This window comes from Arachis ipaensis, chromosome B8 (assembly GCF_059453495.1).
Source record: "Arachis ipaensis isolate K30076 ecotype BB chromosome B8, ASM5945349v1, whole genome shotgun sequence".
Taxonomy (NCBI): domain Eukaryota; kingdom Viridiplantae; phylum Streptophyta; class Magnoliopsida; order Fabales; family Fabaceae; genus Arachis; species Arachis ipaensis.
Genome location: NC_142443.1, coordinates 5,797,195 through 5,819,455, shown reverse-complemented (window position 1 = coordinate 5,819,455; position 22,261 = coordinate 5,797,195). Strand labels below are relative to the sequence as shown.

The window sequence follows — 22,261 nt, the reverse complement described above, 5'->3', positions numbered from 1 at the left end:
TCAACATTTGATGAGCTATTTTTCGAAATAGATCATCGATTCTATCCCAGATATTTGTATTCTAAGGAATTTTTAAAACTCAAACTAAAGCGCACATGATGTGTAATTGACGGCAGGATAACATTGAATCACTTTTACAAACGTTAGGGATATAAATAGGACGATTTAAACGTTAGGGACACAAATAGAATTTACTCCAAACGTTTGGGACAAAAACGATACTTTACTCTTAAATAAAAAATCAATTTTAAAAAAAATCAATTTTTAAATAAAAAAATTGGTTTTTAAAATAAAAATAGATTTTTTTGTATAAAAACTAATTTTTTTCATATAAAAACTGATTTTTTTTAAATTAATTTTTTATTTAAAATTAATTTAATTTATTAACCTAAACGAAATTTTTTACTAATCAAAATTAAAATTATTTTTTTATTAATCTTAACTATATGTAATTCTACATATTAATAATAAATTTAAAAATAAAATAATTAAATTTATAAATTTTATTTTAATATAAATATTATTATATAATTTTTTATTAAAATTTCTGAGCCTTCAAACAAATTTTTTAAGTTCCGCTGCTGCTTTAAAGTACTCAAATTTCGATGTGATAGATATCATATGATTGATATTCCTGACAAACTCAATGAAGTAGATAATTTTTTTGAGAAAATTATATGGTACAGATCTGAATCTGTACAGATTTAAAGATTTGCTTACTTAAACTACACTTTTTAAAGCCACACTTTTTACTTAAAACCGTAACTCTTCACAAAGAAAAGCGTCACCTAATGGAAAAAAGTAAATTAGAAGATTTAAGAGAAGAAATAATTAAGTTATCAAAATTAATAGATCAAAAATTAATGATTTTAACTAATGTTAACTGTAATGACACCGAATTCTTAAAATCAATACAAAATGATTTTTCTCAAAATCTTTATTTTACTATAAATTTTATTGAAGGACTTCAAAAACCTGAAAAAACTTATTTTTCACACGGAATTTCTAAGAAATGTTACCATGGAAATGATTCCCCACATCTTTATCATACTTTTAACCCACAATTAAATTCTATAGTAGATATGCTTGAAGAAATATTAGTATCTATAAAATTTCAAAGAAATAAGGAAAAAGAAAATCCCAAAGAAGAAAAATTTCAAAATATAATCAACATAACAGATTTAAAAGTAAAACCACCACTAAAATTATGAATATTGAAGAAAAATTAGAAGAAGTTATAATGCTTTTTAAACAATTAAAAATGGCTCAAGAAAATAATATTATGGAACAGGGATTTCAGATAGAAGAAGAATTAGTAAATTCTGAAAATATAGAAAATGAAGAACACATCCTAGATTATTCAAGTGACGAAGAACCAGCAATTCCAATACAAGTAAAAAATGAAGCTGGAACATCTAGGGATAATCAATCTCAATTTAAATGGGAAACAGGTTTTGATAATTATGCTTTTAAAAAAGGGTTTATAAATAAAGATTCAAAATATACAAAAACACCATCAAAATACGTTCCTAAAATCCAGGAAATGGAAGGAGAGAGAATGCTCGATTTAGACTGTAAAAAGAATGAAAAAGAAATTTTCGAAAACTGGTTGAATTCCTTCTTATTAGAAGCCTTTACTAATCCAAAATTTAATGAATTATCTGGAAGAGATATTTGGAATTACATAGGGTTTCATACTAAAGGAGCTATAAGAGATTATATGACATCAATAGAAAACCAAATAATAGAAGAATTAGTAACAAAAACAATAGTTTATGATAAGATATTATATATAATGATGATTTTATATAAAGAATTTTTTGGAAAAAAGAATTATAGATCATAAACAAGAAGTCTATAATAAAGAATATCAAGAAGCAAAAAATCATTTAGCTAACATTCAAATATATGATCTATGTAATGTGGAGTCTTATATATGTGAATATAGAATACATTATTACAAATTAAAAGAAGAAGATAAAAATCATTATCTTAGTATGTATATAACAAAACTTCCATATCCTGCTAATGAATTTATTATGGGAAGATTTATAAGAGAAATAAATAGAGGAACAATTGAAAATAATTTTGGTGGAGCAACCTCTGCAATAAGAGAGGAAATAAAAGAACGTTGTATGCAAGAAGCAACTCAAAAAAGATTTGCAAATATAATTAGAATTTGCTGTCAGGATAATGAAGAGATACCTCAAAAATATGGTCTTAATAAAAATTTTCAAAGAAAAAGAAAATATCAATTTAGAAAAAGAAAATACTATCCAAACTGGAGAAAAAAGAGGTATTTTAGAAAAAGAAATAACAATAAAAACAAAAGACAAAAAAGTGATTATTGCCCGAATAAAAAAGAAAATTGTAAGTGTTGGTATTGCCAAGAAGAAGGACACTATGCAAATGAATGTCCGAAAAAGAAGGATAAAAAGGATCTTACTAAACAAATAGAAATTGCTAAGTCCTGTTTCATGGAACCATTAGAAGAATTTGATGATAACTTAGACTATATTTTTGAATATGTCTCGGAAACAGACTCAGAGACTGAGTAATAATGCTACATTTATTACTATAAAAATAACAGAAAAGTTTATAAATGCTTTCATAGATTCTGGAGCAACGCAATGCTTTGCTAGTTCAAACATAAAACTTGATTGGAAAAAATTAAAGAAACCATTAAGAGTTAGAATAGCTGACAAATCAATACATAAAATTAACCAAAAAGCAGAGATGGTTGAAATTTTTATTCAAAATTATATGTTCATTGTTCCATCTATATATATGTTAGACTCTGGAATGGATTTTATCATAGGAAATAATTTTTTAAAGCTATATCATCCATTCATTCAAGAATTAACATATATAGTTTTAAAAGCACCACACGATTCTTCAATAAATCAAAAATCAAAACGTATAAAAATACCAACTACCACTATAGATAAGATCTTAAAATTTAAAATATTTTCTATATTAGAGACATGTTATTTAAATTTATACTTTCAGATAAATATCCCAAAAAATAGTTTTGAAATAAAGATAGAAGAACTTTTGGATGAAATTTGTGCTGAAAATCCTTTAGATGTTAAAAATACAAATAACGAATTAGTAAGTATTAAATTAAAAGATCCTACAAAAGAGATAAATGTTCCAAATAAAATTCCTTATTCCGCAAGAGATAGAGAAGAGTTTTCATTAGAATGTAGAGATCTTTTGGAAAAAGGAATTATAAGATTAAGTAAAAGTCCTCATGCGGCTCCAGCCTTTTATGTCGAAAACAATAATGAAATTAAAAGGGGAAAACGAAGAATGGTTATTAACTATAAGAAGATGAATGAAGCAACTATTGGTGATGCTCATAAACTTCCAAGAAAAGATTCTATTTTAGAAAAAATTAAAGGAGCAACTTGGTTTTCATCTCTTGATGCAAAATCAGGATATTGGCAGCTTCATTTAGACGAAGAAACAAAGAAATTAACTGCTTTTACTTGCCCAACAAAAGAATCAACAAGTGTGTTACTCTATGAATGGAATGTATTACCATTCGGATTAAAACAAGCCCCATGTATTTACCAAAGATTTATGGAAGAAAATCTAAAAGAATTAAATGAATTTGTTTTAGTGTATATTGATGATATACTAATTTTTACAAAACGGGATAGAGAAGATCATCTTCAAAAATTATTAATAGTTTTAGAAAGATATAAAGAAAAAGGATTAGTTCTTAGTAAAAAGAAAGCAAGAATAGCAAAACAAGAAATAGAGTTTATTGGATTAATTCTATCTACTCAAGGAAAGCTAAAACTTCAACCAAATGTCCTAGAAAAGGTAAATTTATTTCCTAATAAAATAGAAGATAGAAAATAATTACAAAGATTTTTAGGATGTATAAATTATATTTCTGATCAAGGATTTTTAAAGAATATAACAGAATACACTAAAAGCTTATTTCCAAAAATAAGTACTAAAAAAGAATGGAAATGGGATGAAAAAGATAGTATGCAAATTCAAAGGATTAAAGAATTATGTGAAAAACTTCCAGAACTTTATATTCCAGAAGAAAATGACTACTTAATAGTAGAAACAGATGCTTCAGACATAACCTGGTCAGGATGTCTAAAAGCTAAGAAAGCTATAAAAAGTTTGGAACAAGGAAAAGAATCACTAGATTCTAAAGATTCCCTAAAGGAATTACTTTGCAGGTATATTTCAGGGACTTTTACTCCAACAGAACAGAGATATACCACTCATGAAAAGGAAACTCTAGCAGCAATTAAATCTCTTAAGAAATGAAAAATTGATTTACTACCCAGAGAATTTACGTTAAGGACAGATTCAAGCTTCCTAACAGGTTTCATACGATATAATTTAAAAGTTGATTATAATCATGGACGATTGGTAAGATGGCAATTATTTTTGTTACAATATCCAATAAAAATTGAATATATTAAGGGTGACAAAAATGTTATTGCAGATACATTAACAAGAGAATGGAGTTCGTCTACAACGCATTAGGTCAAGAAATTCAAAAATATGAGCAAGAGCTCGAAAAATGCAAGCATTGTCAGCAAATAAGGACACAGATCCAATCCCTCAAGAAGGCCATCGAAGCAATGAAATCAACACAACAAGCAGAAACATCAGAGTTCAGCCAGCTAAGCATGGTGGACAAATCAGGTGAAGAAAAAATTTCAGAAAATAAAACAATTGCTGAAATCATTAAAAAATTCACCCAAAATAAAAAATATTATGTAATTTATAACGGCCCCATGAAAGGAGTATATGATGCCTGGGAAAAAGCAGCACCATTCACACACCAGTCAAGGATAGTTCATAAAGGAGGGTTTCTAACACTGGAAGAGGCAAAGAAATCCTTCAAGGAATATAAAACTCTCCATCCAGAACAAACCCTAAAAAGAGCAGATAAAGCTCCAATTCAAACCCAGAGAACAGGGATAATAAGAAACATTCCTACAAGGGCTGAAATTAAGGAAAAGAAAAGGGTCTGTAGATCAAATCTCAGAGAAACCCTTAACATAGTCCTGAATTGGACTGAAGAAAAAAGGGCAATTTTGGGATATTATCCTATTGCCAAAGAACAGCTAACAAAGCTGGTTATATTTCCAGATGCTTCCCCATCTGACACCTATCAGTTTTTCCAATATGGATTAATTGATACAATTTTAATTTTTAATGATCTAAAAATTATTAGTGAGTTTCCTGCAGGATTCGTTGATGCAGTAAAGAGATTTAAAAATATGATTGACAATGTAAATCCAAGGGATATATCCCTAAAATTTACAAACAGTCAACCTATTTTTAATGAAGAAGAAGAATGCTTGGTTCCAGCACACCAAGTAATATTCATGTCCGTCTTCCCAGGAAACTTTCAACCAATTGATCAGATTCAAGACTTAACAATTTACAGTAATGAAGGAAGGCTGGCCAGCACATTAGCAAAGGTCTTTGAAAGAACTCAAAAAATAACAAAGGAATCTCACACAAGGATTAATTATAAAATTAGAAATACTTTGCTTGTGTCCAGTAAAAGAAATGAAATTGAAGAAAGAGAGATGAGACTCTTGGTGGAATTTGAATCAGCATTCTACAACTTATCCGGACTTTTAGAAAAGCTCCCTGAAGGGATAAAGAGGAATCTCTGCTATTTAATAAAAGACAGAGAAGACCACAAGTGCCAGCTATGTGCCTCAGAGTTATCTGAAGAAAGCAATAATGAAACGGAATCAACTCACATGATGAAAGAAGAGGACAATGCATCTGAGGGTCACATGATAAAAGAAGAGGACAGTGCATCTGAAGCATCTCTTAACATTATTGCATAGTGACGTAAGCACTTAGGTCATAGAGCACCAACAATGTAGCTGGTGCAAAGAGAACAAACAATGACGTAAGCAATAACGTCATAAGAAGGGTAAGGATGGGAATTGTCCATCAAACCCAACTATTATAAATAGGTTGCTTAGGCAATTGTAGAAGCATCAGACAATAGAAAGCAGGAGGCTAAGAGTACTCATATGCTAGGAGAGCAAGGAGAAAGCTGCCAAGGCGATTCTATAGTCTGAGGAAGAATTCCCTTAGGAAAAAAAAAATATATATATAATTCTAAACTCCCCTCTGGAGTTAGTATCTACAATCTCCTCTCTGGAGATAAAAACACCTTATGTAAAATATACTAAATAAAGGAAGTTTTTTTTCCAGAAAGGTACATCTTCATCCTAGTCTTTCATTTATGAATTATTTAGAAAGTTTAGAATTAACAGAAGAATCTGATTATTATAGATTAACTGCTTTATTAGATAATGAAAAACAGGCTGTTCTAAAAACAGAATTAAATCTCAAATCAAATGAAAATTTTAATAAACAAAATCTCTTAAAAGAAGTTTTTAATAGAAAAATATAATATACTATGGAAAAATTCAACTTGAAGCCCCTATAAAAATAAAATCCGCCAATGGAGAACTTGAGATAGCTTTGATAAATGATGAAGAATTGAGTAAACAGATTGAGAAAATTAAGGATCAACAAAAAAGATCTAAAATTGGATGGATTCATATTAGTACTATACAAGTCTTAATCAAATCTACATATATGAAAGGAATTAATTCACCAATAAGCTTAGCAATCTGTGACAAAAGAATTACTGATGACCCAATAGATCAAATAATCGGAATTGTTCATGGAAACCTGGCAAATGTAAATGTTAAATTCAACGCCCATCTTGGATATGCTATACCTTTATCAACTGAAAACCTTGGTAGATCTATAAGTTTGGCTTATAAATTTCACAGAAAGAATCTAATGGAACAAGATGATGAACCATTTTCGATTACATATGCTATAAATTATGCTTTAACAAATAGCCATCATAGTATAATATTTAAAAATAGAGAAAAAATTTATGTCGATGAATTATTTCAGAAAATTGTAAAAACAGAAATACCAAAATATAAAGCTATTGAAAACCCAGTTCTATTATTAAAAGAACCATCAGGAAAATTAGTTTCATCGAACTTTCAAATAAGAGAATCTAAAATTAATAGCCCTTTAAGTTTATCTAAGTTAAAAATTAAAGAAGAAAATTCTGAAATAAAAGAATTAACAAAAAAGGTCGAAAAATTAAATGAAACTCTAAACACTAAATTATGACAATAAATAAAGAAGAAATATATGTAACTTATCAAGACAAGAAACAAGAGCTCTTTAAAAGAGAAAATCGTTTAAATTATTTACAGTTTTCTGAAATAAATCAAAGAGCATTTGAAGCTCTAAAAATAATTTATGACAAGTTGAAAAGAGAAGTTGAAGAGCTAGAGAAATTAATAGAATCTCTGGAAAATAGTGATGAATCGATGATAGAGTTTGCAGAAATTCTAAAATAAATAATGAAGCATAAAAAGATTGAAAAACCAGAAAATAAAATAAAAAGAAAAATGGTGGAAAAATTAAAAAGTAAAATAAATGAATATAAAAGAGAATTAAATAATCTTCAGATCGAAATTGATGACCTTATAATAAAAAGGATAGAAATAAGAATAAATATAAACAAGTTGGAATTAAACTTAAAAAATTTATAAATGCTTGGAAAACCATATTATGACTTAAAAGAATTAAAACTATTGAAAGAAAAAATAGAAAATAAAGTTGAAAAATTAAAAAGATATTTAGAAACAACAGAAAGTGTAGAAATAAAAGAAGTTATTGAGGATTTGAAAAATTATATTAAAGAAAAAGACAAACAGATAAAAGATTTTATATACAATAATCCATACAAAAAAGAATATTATAAACTAAAACAAGATTGAAAAACTATAAAAATCAGAATTATAAATCAAGGACTAATAATAAATAATCACACAAGAAAAATAATAGAAATGGTCAATACTTTAGATTATAAATTTGCACCACCAATTGCATCTATACAAATTATAATTTTATTTGAAGTAAAATATGAAGAATTAATTTCGAAAAAGAAAGAAAAGTCGAATGTTAAAAAATTGGTATCAGAGTCAAGTTAACGATTAAGGGTAATACTTTCTCTTTAAGCAACACTTTTAGTGACATGCTTTTCAGCCACAAAAAGACAAAAATCTGTACACCCACATCTGTACACTAAAAAGTCCTTTTTTTTGTGACCTGACACCAACTTGTTCTGATACCATGTAATAGCTCTAGTATAAAAGAGACTAGCAGAATATGCTGGACATGCAGAGCACGAATGAAGAGAAGAGAAAAACAGATTTCAGGATTGTATTCAATTGAATATTGTGAACTAGAATCATATATATATCATAAGGCCATCCACTACACTTGTATATATATAATCGTGTGAGTGGTATGCATAGCAGAGCCTAAAGCTTTCTAACCGATTAGCTTAGCACACAAGAAACTGCTGTGACAGAATCTGGTATGAAGCAGAATCCTTTTTTACAGTTTGAGTTATATTATAAGGTTCATGCTCATTGGGTCGAAAATGAAACAAATAAAGCGCTTGGCTGAGATTAGAGACAAGTAGGTTCATGTGGCGAGTTCTACTCTAATTAAGCTTCATGTCTCGTTGGATTTTGTTCGGTTGCTCGTTGAGTCGGTTGGTTGTGACTTGTGAGGGACGGGACCTGAATACGAGTGCCGTAAGAATGAGTGACGTCCACGATTGTCAGTGGGTGAGTGGGTCGGCGGATTGGGCCACTTACAAAAATATTCCAATACTAAAATAAAGTGTGTACAAAGAGACGACAAAATTAAGATAAAATGGAGAGTAGATCTTTTTCCATGAAAAAAAAAAAATTAGATAGTGTTTAGTGTAGGATTTTATATTTTATTATTATTTTTTTTCTATTTAATTTTGATTCCACTTATAGAATTAAAGATGAGAGATCACTTTTTATTCTCTCATATATTAAAAAAAATAAAGAAAATTCATTCCCAATAAAATGTCACGTATTTTCGGAAAAGAATACTTTTTCACTTGAATTTATTTGTCTAGAAACTTCTGCCAGTTATCTAAACCATGGATAAAAGATAATGTCATGTGACGGTTCCGATGGATCAATAACCTGTCGAATAAGTGAATTCATCGAGTGAACCTCCAATTCTTGTTAGACTGGACCGAACATATTTTGTATACAAAAGACTATGGAGGCCACTCTGATAAACACGCCTAAAACGTCTTTTTTTAAAGATGTCTTTATGTTGTGTTTTAATTGGTTTTGGTATAATTTATTCGGTGTTCCTCATCACATATTATTAAATTCCTCAAAAGATTTTCTTTCCAAAAACAATAAAAAACATTTAATTTGGACTAAAACAAAAAAGGTAATAGATTAACTATTAGATTTTTTTTTAAAAGATTATTTACATAAAAAAATATATCACATTCATCAAAATATATATATATATATATATATATATAAGCTCTTAAAAAATTTTATAAATAAAAAAATAATTAATTTTTATTCGTATAATATATAAAATAATTACTATATTATTATTATATTATAGATTAAAATTTACTAATTTAAATTTTGTTTTTAATTTTAATATAAGCATTAAAAATAAATAATTTTTTTATAACAAGATATATTGTAATAAAATATATATAATATTAATTAATTTTTAAAAAATTCTGAAAAGATGGTTTTTTCTAATAAAGTGTTATTAAAAAATTAACATTATAAAAACTAATTTCAACCAATATGATATAATATGATATAATAGGTTATTAAATATATTTAATACAAAATACATTGAATATAAATTTTTATTGAGTTTAAATTTTAAATAATTTTTAATTGAATTTTGAATATTTTTATTTTAAAGAGTTAGAATATTTTAACATCATTTTTTTCGTATCTTTTTAATTGAATCTTTGATTTTTTAAATTATAAACCTTATTTATAATTAAGAGTAATGTTTTAACACCACCAATTAGTCACACATATAAAAATACAAGAACAATTCTATTGTCATAATTATAATCTAACTTTATAAGCAATACAATACAATGAAACTATATATAAATAATATAACTAAATTTTATCTACATCTATAGTCACATTTCATAAATAATATAATTAAATTATATTTATGTTTATAATTAAAATATGAATAAAAATACAAAAAAGTATCAAGATGGTTAATTTTTTTCATTCATAATTTTTTATTATTTTTGTTGTGAAAAATTTAATTGTTTTAATAATTAATTATTTTTTAAAAAAAGATAATTGAATAACACAAAAAATTCTTATTAAGAGTAATTTATTTATATATGATTAAAAAATAATTGAATAATTATATACGGTAAAAAATTAATATTATTAAAAAATAAAAATAAAATTTATTTTAAAATTAAAAATAAAGTTTATTTAAAAATAAAATTAAAAATCATGGTTTTTTTTCTTTTTTCCAAAATTTATCTACGAGTAATTCTATGAATATTTTATGATGAATAAAAATATTAAACTCATACTAAAATTTATTCTAATAAAATTTATTTTTATTCTACTAAACGTTAAATAAATTATTGAAAAGACTTTTGTTTCCTCCATTAGAGAAGAATGATAAACTTCCATACTTCTATTATGTTATGGCAATAATTTGGCCTGTTATTTTTTAATGTACATAATAATAATAATAATAATAATAATAATAATAATAATAATAATAATAAAACAAGTATATCACAGTAAAAAAGAAAGCACGTCACCAAATAATTTATCATTCGAATTATATATGAATCAAATTGATAATATGAGAGCTAACACTACAAAAATCGACAACAAAGTTAGAGACTTACAAAACCTTTCTTAAGATCATAGAAAAAAAACGTTTATATTTGTGTGATATACAAAGCAATTATCATAATATTATTATTATTATTATTATTATTATTATTATTATTATTATATATATATATATATATATATATATATATATGAGCAAAAAAAGTCCAACTGTATGTTTTAAAGTAAAATTTTTTTTAATATTTGATTAAATGTTCTTGTATTTAGTACTTTTTTTTGCACTTCCTCTTAGTTAAAAATATAATCATTATAATTTTTTAGTTATTATTGCTAGGGGTGTTTACAGATGGAATATGGCTGAAATTTCGATCCAATCCGCACTAAACTCATTAGATCAAATTCGATATTCGCACTTTTTATGTTTGGATCAGATATCAAATATATCCATAAAATAAAAAATATAAAAAAAATTATTTTTATAAAAAAAAGTCAATAATTTTTTTTGTTTACTTTTTTAAACATATTTACTTCTATCTGATTAGAGTGTGGATCCGATTCGATCCAATCCGATCATCTTACAGATCAGATCATATTCTCAAATTACAGATCAGATACGGATAAATACTGTGAATTTATATGGATATGATCTAATCTATGAACACCCCTAACTATTACTATAGGTTCATTGTTGCAAAAGAATGTTTCTTTTATTATAAACTATTATTAGATTTTAATTACCATTAAAACAACTGAATGGTCAACTTAATTACCATTATTATATCCATAGTTGTAAAAACCGAACTGGATCGGTTCGGTTTACTCTTTGGACCGTTTAAGGAATAAAATCGGTGTGAACTGGTAAGATCTGGTGCAAACTGGTCTAACCAAACTGGTCTGCTTGAAAAAATTTTTAAAATGTCTCCACAAGGTCTCAAACCAAGAATCTTGGAGCAAAAATAACCTCTACTTGCCACTTAGCCATTGCACTTCTAAGTACTATATTTGACAAATACTAATTATATAGTATACATAAATATCTAATTTAATTTAATTTTTATTTTTTCTATTTTTAAAATTAATTATATTTTAATTATATACCATTATTAATATAAATATAAATTTCACTAAAAATTTATTAATTTACTTGATCTATTTTATTGCTAGTATTGTGATTAAGGTTATTTGTTTTGATGTTAGTGTTAAAATCTACTGATATTATAGTTAGATGATAGGCTTTGTGAATTAATTATTTTTTTATTGTGTCAAAATAAGATACTATTGTAGTATTAAAATTTTATGATTTTTTTTATATTAGTTATTTTTAGAAGTTGAGACTTGATTCTTCATAAAATGTTAGTGAAGATATGCATTTCAAATTTTAATTTTAAGTTTTTAACTATTTTATATTTTATATTTACGTGAGACCAGTTTTATCGGTTCAACCAGTGATTTATCAGTTGAACCAATAAACCAGTGAACCAGTAGCTTGATCGGTTCGATCACTAGTTCAGTTCTAACAATTATATTTCAATCTAATTTTAAAAATTTCGATTTACTCAATTTAATAGTTATGACTCACAATTGGTTCCTAATCAAGCAACAACAAATTATGTCTCCCAATTGGTTCCTAATCAGTTCTAACAATTATGTCTCCCAACTTAATAGTTATGACTCACATTGGTTCCTAATATTATTTTTGTCACTGTCTCACAAAATCGTTAACGACATGCTGAAATGGACTAACGACTGCTACATTATACATTCTAGCGACTATTTGATGTGACAATTGAAATTTTTTTACCTTATTTTTTATTTTCAACTAAACACTTAAAACCCTAATATGAGTCACGGATACCTAAGTTAAAAAATCAAACTAAGTAAATTGAAACTTTAAAAATCAGATTAAAGCTCGAATATAACTTCAAAATAGAACTTTAACTTATGTAGTGATTAATTTAAATGAAAATCAAATAAATCAAAATTCAACATAATTTTTATCAATGTTTTTAAATTCGAAATTTCTATACCAAAATTAACTAGGATTTTTCTTTAAATTAAAAATTTAATGAAATAGTGACTTTAATTATCTTAACCAATGTCCTAATTAATTGCTTTTATGTCTTAAAAAAACCGTATATGAGAAGAAAATAATTAATTTGTCTACTTTAAAAAATAGTTATTTTACTAAAATGAGAAACTATTTTTTAAAAATTTTTAAGAACTAATTAATATTATATATATTTTGTTACACTACATTTAATTATAAAAATTTTATTTATTTCTAATACTTATATTAAAAATAAAAAAATTAAATTAATGAATCTTAATCTATAATATAATAATAATATAGTAATTATTTTATATATTGTACGAATATAAATTAATTATTTTTTTTATTTATAAAAATTTTTAAACGCTTGAGCTTGTTTTATATATATATATATATATATATATATATATATATATATATATATATATATATTGATGAATGTGATATATTTTTTTATGTAAATAATCTTTTAAAAAAAATCTAATAGTTAATCTATTACCTTTTTTGTTTTAGTCCAAATTAAATGTTTTTTATTGTTTTTGGAAAGAAAATTTTTTGAGAAATTTAATAATATGTCATGAGGAACACCGAATAAATTATACCAAAACCAATTAAAACACAACATAAAGACATCTTTAAAAAAAGACGTTTTAGGCGTGTTTATCTGAGTAGCCTCCAAAGACTATATGTTAATAAGTATAGAATAAAAAATATAGAATGCATTTAAGTTAGAAACTTAGGAGAGTTATAAAATTACAAGTGTATATTTGCTTGAGAAGCTGCATATTGTGTTACAGTCGTTTAAGAGGTACGAAAAATCAATTTTTTTTTAATATAAACGGTTTATTAGTTAAACAAATAATTTATAAGAATTAAATAAATAAAAGATTTTAGAGATAAATTTAAAAGAAGAAATGTAAGAGGAACACATATATTTACAAAGTTTACTGTATTAAAAATACATAAAAATTAGGACAAATTATTCAAATAAAATATTTGGATTCTAAAATTACAAAAATATAATTTTTTACGGTTTGGATACGAAAATATAACTTTTTACAAAATTATGTAAATTAGTAAAGAGGTTTCACGGTTTCTAAATACACATAAATGGAGGGTTTCACAGTTTACGTTCATGTTGCATTTGACCAGAAAGCAATGGAGAATTTATTTTTTTCTATTAATTTTGTCATTTAATCTCATTTACAACAAGAGATAAAAAAATAATTATCAAAATTTTTGAATTTTTTTTATGACTATATTTTACAAATAAATATTTTTTTAACATTATTGTTAGTACTCTTTGTTAAGTTTTGGTTTTTTATCTATCTTTTATTTATTTTTCTAGTTAATAGTATGAATATTTTTGTTCATTAATGTATATTATTGTATTTTTTTTAATAGAATTTTTATTATTCGTTGTTCATATAAATTTTTTAATTATTTTTATTAATACATATTTTTTTATAAAACTTTATTTTTTATTTGATTTTGTATATTTTTTATTATGTGTTTTTAAATTAGTATATATTTTATTTACTATTGTTAATTTTTATAATATATATCCCATTAAAAAGATATAATTAAATACAAAAAGAGTACTAAAAAATTATAACGAAAAGAATACTAAATTTTAACACATAAATTTAAATTTTCTTCTTTAGTATTCTTTTTGTATTTAATTATATCTTTCTAATTTGTATTTAAATTCTCCTCTCCTTTCATTTGTAAATGTGTGAAAATAACTCTCAACTATCACACCATAAATCGCTGGACCCCTTTCACGGTTTATGCTTATTTTTTATTCCAACAGAAATCATGAAATTTCTACTACGGTTAGTTTCTGAACAAATATAACATGAACGTAACCCGTGAAACCTCTCCAACAGTGTATTTAAAAACCGTGGAACTCCTTCGGCGATTTACATCATTTTAAAGAAAGTTGCATTTTTGTATCAAATTGCAAAAATTGTATTTCTATAATTTTAAAACTCAAATATTTTATTTGGGTGATTTGCCCTAAAAATAATAAACATTTCTCTTATGCATAAATTAGGGGTGTCAATGGGTAGGATAGGATAGGGTATGGTTTAGATCCAACCCTAACCATATCCGCTCTTAACCCACGGGTATCCGATCCTACCTACGAATTACAAAAAAGATATAATATTATTATATAATTTGATGATAATTTAAAATGGAACTGACTTTATGTAAAAAAAAAAAAAATAAATTATCAATTAATAATTTTTCATAGTGGTTATGAATTTTTTACATTTAGTGAGAGATTTTTGATTCAACATCCACTTAAAACATATTTTTATATAAATATATAACATATATATATATATATATATATATAGATAGAGTGCGGTTGGTCGAGTAGAGTTGAAACTCAACCCGCACAAAAATCTTACCTGCACTCTACTCTATTCACTGCAGATCGAGTTAACAATCCTACTCGACCGACCGAATGAAATCGGATTGGATACCGCAAATACATATTGCCACCCCAGCATAAATCAATTTTGCATTGACACTTACATCACGTGTACAGTGACGGTGTCTGATTGGTTGTATTGAGAAAGTCAACGTTGCACCGAATTATGTTATAGTTTTGTTATTGTTTTCTAATTAAAAGTCAAAGGTAATTAATGGGCTGATATGGCATAGGATTTTTTTTATCTTTTTATTTTAATTTCTTTGTTACAGGAGTAAAAAAATTGGAAAAATAAATATATTTATTTAAATAAAATAACAAATAAAATTTTAAAAATTTACATTTTAATTAGGTTAATTTTTAAAAAAAATATTAATAAAGTCTTCTATAATAATAAATATGAATAAGTTAGTTTAATTAAGACTTTTTATTCTAATTATAGAAATTAATTTAAAAATAGTGTGTTTATATTTTTTATTTTAAATATTTTATTAATATTTTTTTTAAAATTAATATATAAATTTTTAAAAATTTATTTGTTATTTTATTCTATTTTTTATAATCATAATTTTTATTATAATTTTATTTGATGTTTTTTTTATTATAATTTTGATGTTTATGAAGCAATATATTAACGTGCTTTTAACAACTTAATTATGATACAAATTCTCATCTTTCCAATTATATATAAAATGACGACAGTGGTAGGCTGGTAGCTGCTGATGGCGAAGAAATAAAAGACGAAACATGATGAAAAAAGAAAAAGGAAATAGAAAATGAACTTTTCAAAGTAAACACGTTCGTTGACCCCATAAAAGTTGACTTTTTATTTAGTCAGCGCTATGGACAGCTACCTGAAGTTGTCTTTGGTGTTAGAACCTCACAAACACAAACAAGCATGTAACGAATTCTATTCGTTTATATATGCTCCAAGGTTCACTAAATATTCTTTCATCATAAAGCAACACCAAAAAAATCATAAAAACGTGAGACATATCGCCATCAAAAGAGAACACGAGCTTATTCCAGAAATCCATTTTTCAGAAGAAAAATAATGTACAAATTAAGTAGCAATACTGTGCATGATACCGGTTAAGTTATATAGTATTTATACGAAACTAATAGATGTTATTATAGCTCTATTATTCAATTATTAATTTAGAATAGTACTACTGCACTTGTCTTCACTGATAATTCCAACGTGTAATGCTGCCATTAGTGCCATTGCCATATGCATGTCCGTCACCAATATATAGCACGGACCACTGTTAATACCTGGTCTGTGTTTCTGGGAGATATTTTTAAGAGGAATGTTAGGGACAGCAATTTTGGTGTTTTGTAACCATCAATTAGTCATCAATAATATTTTTAATGGTGTGAGATTACATCTAATAGTAGGAGATCACTCGCTTTTGTTTTGATAGTTAAGTGTTGGCTAGAAAACACAAAAGTTGCTGGCCCTAGACTTTTTCTATTTTTAATTAGAGTAAATCTTTTGTCTTTAAAATTTATTAAAAATTTTAAAATTATTTTAAAGTTTTATTTTATTTTAATTTTATCTTAAATTCTTTTTATTTGCATTAATTATATGTTTAGGAGCTAATTTTTTAAAAAATTAAGATCAATCCAGTTTTTCTAAATTATTATTGAATTAATTTTAAGTTTTTTAAAAATATTAAATTTTAAATCTTAATCTTAAACTAATTCTAAATTCTTAAAATACAAGAGTTAAAAATAATTTTATTATAAAAATGTAGTTATTAATATTGACTTATTAAAAATTAATTCATTATATTTATTTTTCAGTATATACGAAATATTTTTGGAACCAGCATAATAATATTTATTCTAGTCACCAAAAAAAATAATAATAATAATATTTATTCTAAACTCTCTATTTTAGTTATTGTTTAGAGTATAAGGTCACGACAAAATTCAATTCCATTAGTTTGCAGCACGTTTTCCCTTCAAGGCCTGCACCGATGTTTTCATCATCACTCTCTCTCTCTCATGGAGTCATGGTATATATATATATCCCTCTCTTCAACACCCTTGCATGCATCAACCAAGTATCCGCCATTGTCATGGAGTTTGAGAATAACGAAGAATCACTGTATTACTATTCTTCTTCTTCATCACTATCTTCTTCTACTTCATCTCAAACCCAACGCTCGGCCATCAGCCCACCGCCATCGTCATCGTCGCCATCACGCAGTCAGAAGAGGAGATCGGGGAGGAAGAAGTTCCGAGAGATGAGACACCCGGTGTACAGGGGTGTCCGGCGGAGGAACGGCAACAAGTGGGTATGCGAAGTGAGAGAACCAATCAAGAAATCAAGAATATGGCTCGGAACTTACGCTACCCCTGAAATGGCCGCTAGGGCACACGACGCCGCAGTTCTGGCACTTAGAGGCACCTCAGCCACCTTCAATTTCCCTCTCTCCGTCCCCCTTCTTCCCCTTGCGGAGTCATCTTCACCTCAACATATTCGAGAAGCTGCTTCCAAAGCCGCACAACAAACTAGTAATAATGATATTACTAACCCTCCTGTTTCTTCTTCAAATATGAATCTTTGTGTTGGTGTTGATGATGGTGGTGGTAGTGGTGGAGTGGGGTCGATTTCATCGACGACGTTCTTTGATGAGGAGGCAATGTTTAACATGCCTGCATTGCTTGATAGCATGGCGGAGGGTTTGCTTATAACACCACCGTCCATGAAGCGAGGAGCTTTTCATGATGATGATGAATTTCAAACTGACCTCACTCTCTGGAATTTCGATTAATCGATACCTATTAACCGATATATTAGACTAGTTCCAAAGCGACAATTTATTAAGAATGTTGTTAATTTTATAGGTCCCTGCATCCATGGTTTTTCTGCTTCTTTATCACTCAAATTAACTTGGGAGCCACTTACGATTAATCCCGTTTTATTGAGAAAGTCTAGGAATAACTTTTATTAAAATTTGGCTGGCACTTAATAATCAATAATAACTAATTAATAACTATACGTTACAAAATTTGTTGCACCTAGCACTCGTCCGTCTTATTAGTCCATAATATTATTGTTGTTCTTGTTGTGAGCTAAAGCTGATGACCACGCATATTGAATCCTAAGTATATACAAGAGAAACATTAACGATGAAATAATGACATTCATCCAATAAATTTTGACAATTTTTTTTTCAATATTTAATGTTGGTTTGTGATATATGCTTCATTAAATACTTAATTTTGGTAATACATACAGGATGTAAAGATGTTAGATTTAGTCTAAAGTCGAATATTTTAATTTTCAAATTTTAAAATATATAAAATAATTTTTAATTAATAACAAAGACTATTAGCATAAAATCTTAATTTGAACACGTGATAATTTAATATGAAAAATTTTATGGTACTGATAGAAGAAAAAAGTATGCTATGAAGACTATACATGTCTTATTTAAATAATGACGTGTAGTCTCTTTTTAATTCTCGTTGTTATGTAAGACTAGTAATGGGTAGGGTAGGATAGGGTTTAGATCCTATTCGTGAGTTAAAAATTTTATTAAAACTCTATTCTACCTTACCTGCGGGTAAAGAATCTCTAACCCTAACCCTACATGCACCCTAAAGTTGTAAATCCTACCCTATTCTACTCTATCCGCAGAAATATCAAATTTATTCAAAGCAAATATAAAATTCAATCATTCCAAATTTCATACATATTAATAAATGTTCTAAATTATTAAATTAGTTAACTAGTTTAGTAATTACTCACTTATTACAAGTTATTATATGAGAGAGATTGTGGGTTCAACTCTCAACTTCTTCATTATATACCTAATTTATATAAAATGTGTGTTATATATGAGGTGTGTGTAGAATAGAGTAGGGTACACCTTAACCCCTACCTTATCCTATCCGCAGGTATACTCAAATCGATCTCTACCTTACCTACAACGGGTCGAGTTGCAGTTGCGGATAGGATACCCGCAGATAAAATATGTATTGTCAGTCTTAGTGTTACGTTTGGTTTTTTGAATTGATTTTTTATTTTTTATTTTCCCATGTGAGGTTAACCACGGATAATTATGATGAGGTGAATTAATTTAACTATTTACACTGGATTAAACATCTAAAAGTTATGATGATGTGAATAATTTAGCTATTTACACTGGATTAAACATCTAAAGCTTTTGGCTTTTTTTCGTGTATTATTAATTTATTATACCTTTGTCTAAATTTTTGGTTTGGATTTTAGATTTTTTTTATAGGCTTCTATCTAACTAAAAGAAAAATTCTAGCGGACCAGCACTTTTTTAAAAATTTGGCCATCACTTAACCATTAAATATCATCTCATACCATTAAAAACAATGATAATGGCTAATTGATGATTACACATCACAAATTCTGTTGGTCTCCTAACACTTCTCTAACTAAAATTCCTAGTAATTGGAATCACAAATTTTATTTACTTTTAATATTTTAACTTATCACAACAATATTTGTTTAACTTTATTCCAAGAAAATAAAACGTATTACACTAACAATAAATCTATACTTTGTGTTAATATTAATATAATTGTGATGGTAAAATAAATAATATAAAACACACTTAATTTATCGGAGTTAAACCCTAAAATGGTTCCTGAGATTGGCGTCGTGCACTAAAATCGTCCCTGAGATTCCAATTGCACCAATTACGTCCCTGAGATTGAAAAAAATGCACCATATTAGTCCCTGACCTATTTTTCATTAACGACGTGATGACATGGCATGATGACGTGGACTGTAAGTGACACGTGTCACTTCATGATTTGGCCACGTGTAATGGTATGATGATGTGGTGACCAGTAACACGTGGCATGATGACGTTGATGGTTGTGCCACGTATTACAATGTTATTTGGCCACGTGTCCGTTTGTGCCACGTGTCGCAACAGTATTCGTCCACGTGACATCTATTATGTCATCGTTATATATGTACCAAATTAGTCCCTCACTTTGCATTAAGTGACTCATTTTAGTCCCTGAAATTGAATGTCGTGCACCAAACTAGTCCTTTCACCATTTTTTCTTCTTTTTTTTTTAATTTAAAATTTTAATATCTTGGATACACTAATTTCAATTCTATTTTTTCATATATCGTTTAAATACAAGTGCTTTCATAAAAATTTTTAAGATTTTAGTTTTAATTATATAATTTTTTAATAATTTAACATTGGTAAATTTTGTAATATATAAGTATGTTATTACAAAAAAATAATTATATGATTGATTAGACACATTTTTTTCACAAAAAAAATATGTGTTTTTAATAATAAATTAATAATTAAAATAAACATTTTTTGTCTTACACGTTTTCGTTATGTGTAAATAAGCTAGATTGAAGGCACTTCAAGCACCCTCACTACCATCTTTGACCTCTGTAGTCTAGACGAAAGAGGTCAGAGATGGTAATGAGAGAAGCTTGAAATGCCTTCACGTCAACTCCAAGATGGCGGTTATTAGGAATATCCGCAAGAAAAAAATATTTTATAAAAGTACTGAAAGAGGTCAGAGATGGTAGTGAATGTGCTTGAAAAGCCTTCACGTTAACTCTAAGTCGACGGTTAGGGTATTCGCAAGAGAAAAAATATTTTATAAAAATACTTTTATTTGAAGAACATGTGAAAAAATAGAATTGAAATTAATGCATTCAAAAATATTGAGAATTTTGAATTTATAGAAAAAATTGAGAAAAAACTGGTGAAGGGACAAGTTTGGTGCACGACATTCAATTTCAGGGACTAAAATGAGTCACTTAATGTAAAGTGAGGGACTAATTTGGTGCATATACAACGATGACATAGTGGATAACACGTGGACGAATACTGTTGCGACACGTGGCACAAATGGACACGTGGCCAAATAACATTGTGACATGTGGCACAACCATCCACGTCAGCATGCCACATGTCACTGGTCACCACATCATCATACCATTACACGTGGCCAAATCATGAAGTGACACGTGTCACTTACAATCCACATCATCATGCCATGTCATCACGTCGTTAATGGAAAATAGGTCAGGGACTAATATGGTGCACTTTTTTCAATCTCAGGGACGTAATTAGTGCAATTGGAATCTCATGGATGATTTTAGTACACGATGCCAATCTCAAGGACCATTTTGGGGTTTAACTCAATTTATCGTTATCGTAATATATTTGATTTGAGTAAATGCCCAAAATGGTCCCTGAAATAAAAATCGGTATTGAATTTAGTCCTTGATTTTTCTAAATGACCAACTAAATCCCTTAAATTCAGAAACGTGCGTCTCCGTTAGTCCCTCGCAGAATTGCCGTCTAAACGTTGTTGATGTAGAACGTTAATTGCCATGTGGGCATTCCATTAAACGACGTCGTTTGAAATAACATCTTCTCCCCCTTTGAATAACATCTTCTCTCCCTTAAGCGCAGAAGTTCAAATTAGACCCTAATTTGACAGTTAAAATGACGTTGTTTAATGGAATGCCTACATGGCAGTTAACGTTCCACATCAGCAACGTTTAGACGGCAATTCTGCGAGGGACTAACGGAGACGCACGTTTCTGAATTTAAGGGATTTAGTTGGTCATTTAAAAAAATCAAAGACTAAATTGAATGCGGATTTGAATTTCAAGAACTATTTTGGACATTTACTCTATTTGATTTATTTAAATTATTTAAAAATAAGTATAAAGTCACGAAATATGATTCACAATATTCAAGTTTTTTTGGGATAAACTATAGCATAGATTATTATTTGAAATTTATTTCAATGTTCAAGTAGTCATCTCTTTCGTTAGGATGATAGACTCGTAGTGAATAAAGGCTTAAACATTAATAATATTCATGTAAAGTTTAAGATATATTACATTTGAGTAGGAGACTGGTAATAAAATTTATCAAAGTTATTACATATACATTAAATATACATAAATATACACACAAATAGTTAAATACACCGTGATTAATTGATAATTAATTTTTAATATAT

General features: G+C 27.1%; 1 protein-coding gene and 1 pseudogene across 1 annotated transcript; both read left to right on the top strand.

Moving 5' to 3' along the window:
- Positions 1–4,493: 4,493 nt before the first annotated feature.
- On the top strand, positions 4,494–5,846 carry LOC148547066 (uncharacterized). Its single transcript, XM_088496595.1, has one exon. It carries the CDS (start codon positions 4,494–4,496, stop codon positions 5,844–5,846), a length of 1,353 nt encoding a protein of 450 aa, XP_088352721.1.
- An 11,491-nt stretch (positions 5,847–17,337) lies between these two features.
- Positions 17,338–18,036, top strand: LOC107610400 (dehydration-responsive element-binding protein 1D pseudogene; annotated as a pseudogene).
- The last annotated feature ends 4,225 nt before the right edge of the window (positions 18,037–22,261 follow it).

Excerpts from the sequence above, each read along its gene's own strand:
- LOC148547066 (XM_088496595.1), top strand. The coding sequence starts at position 4,494 with ATGGAGTTCGTCTACAACGCATTAGGTCAAGAAATTCAAAAATATGAG.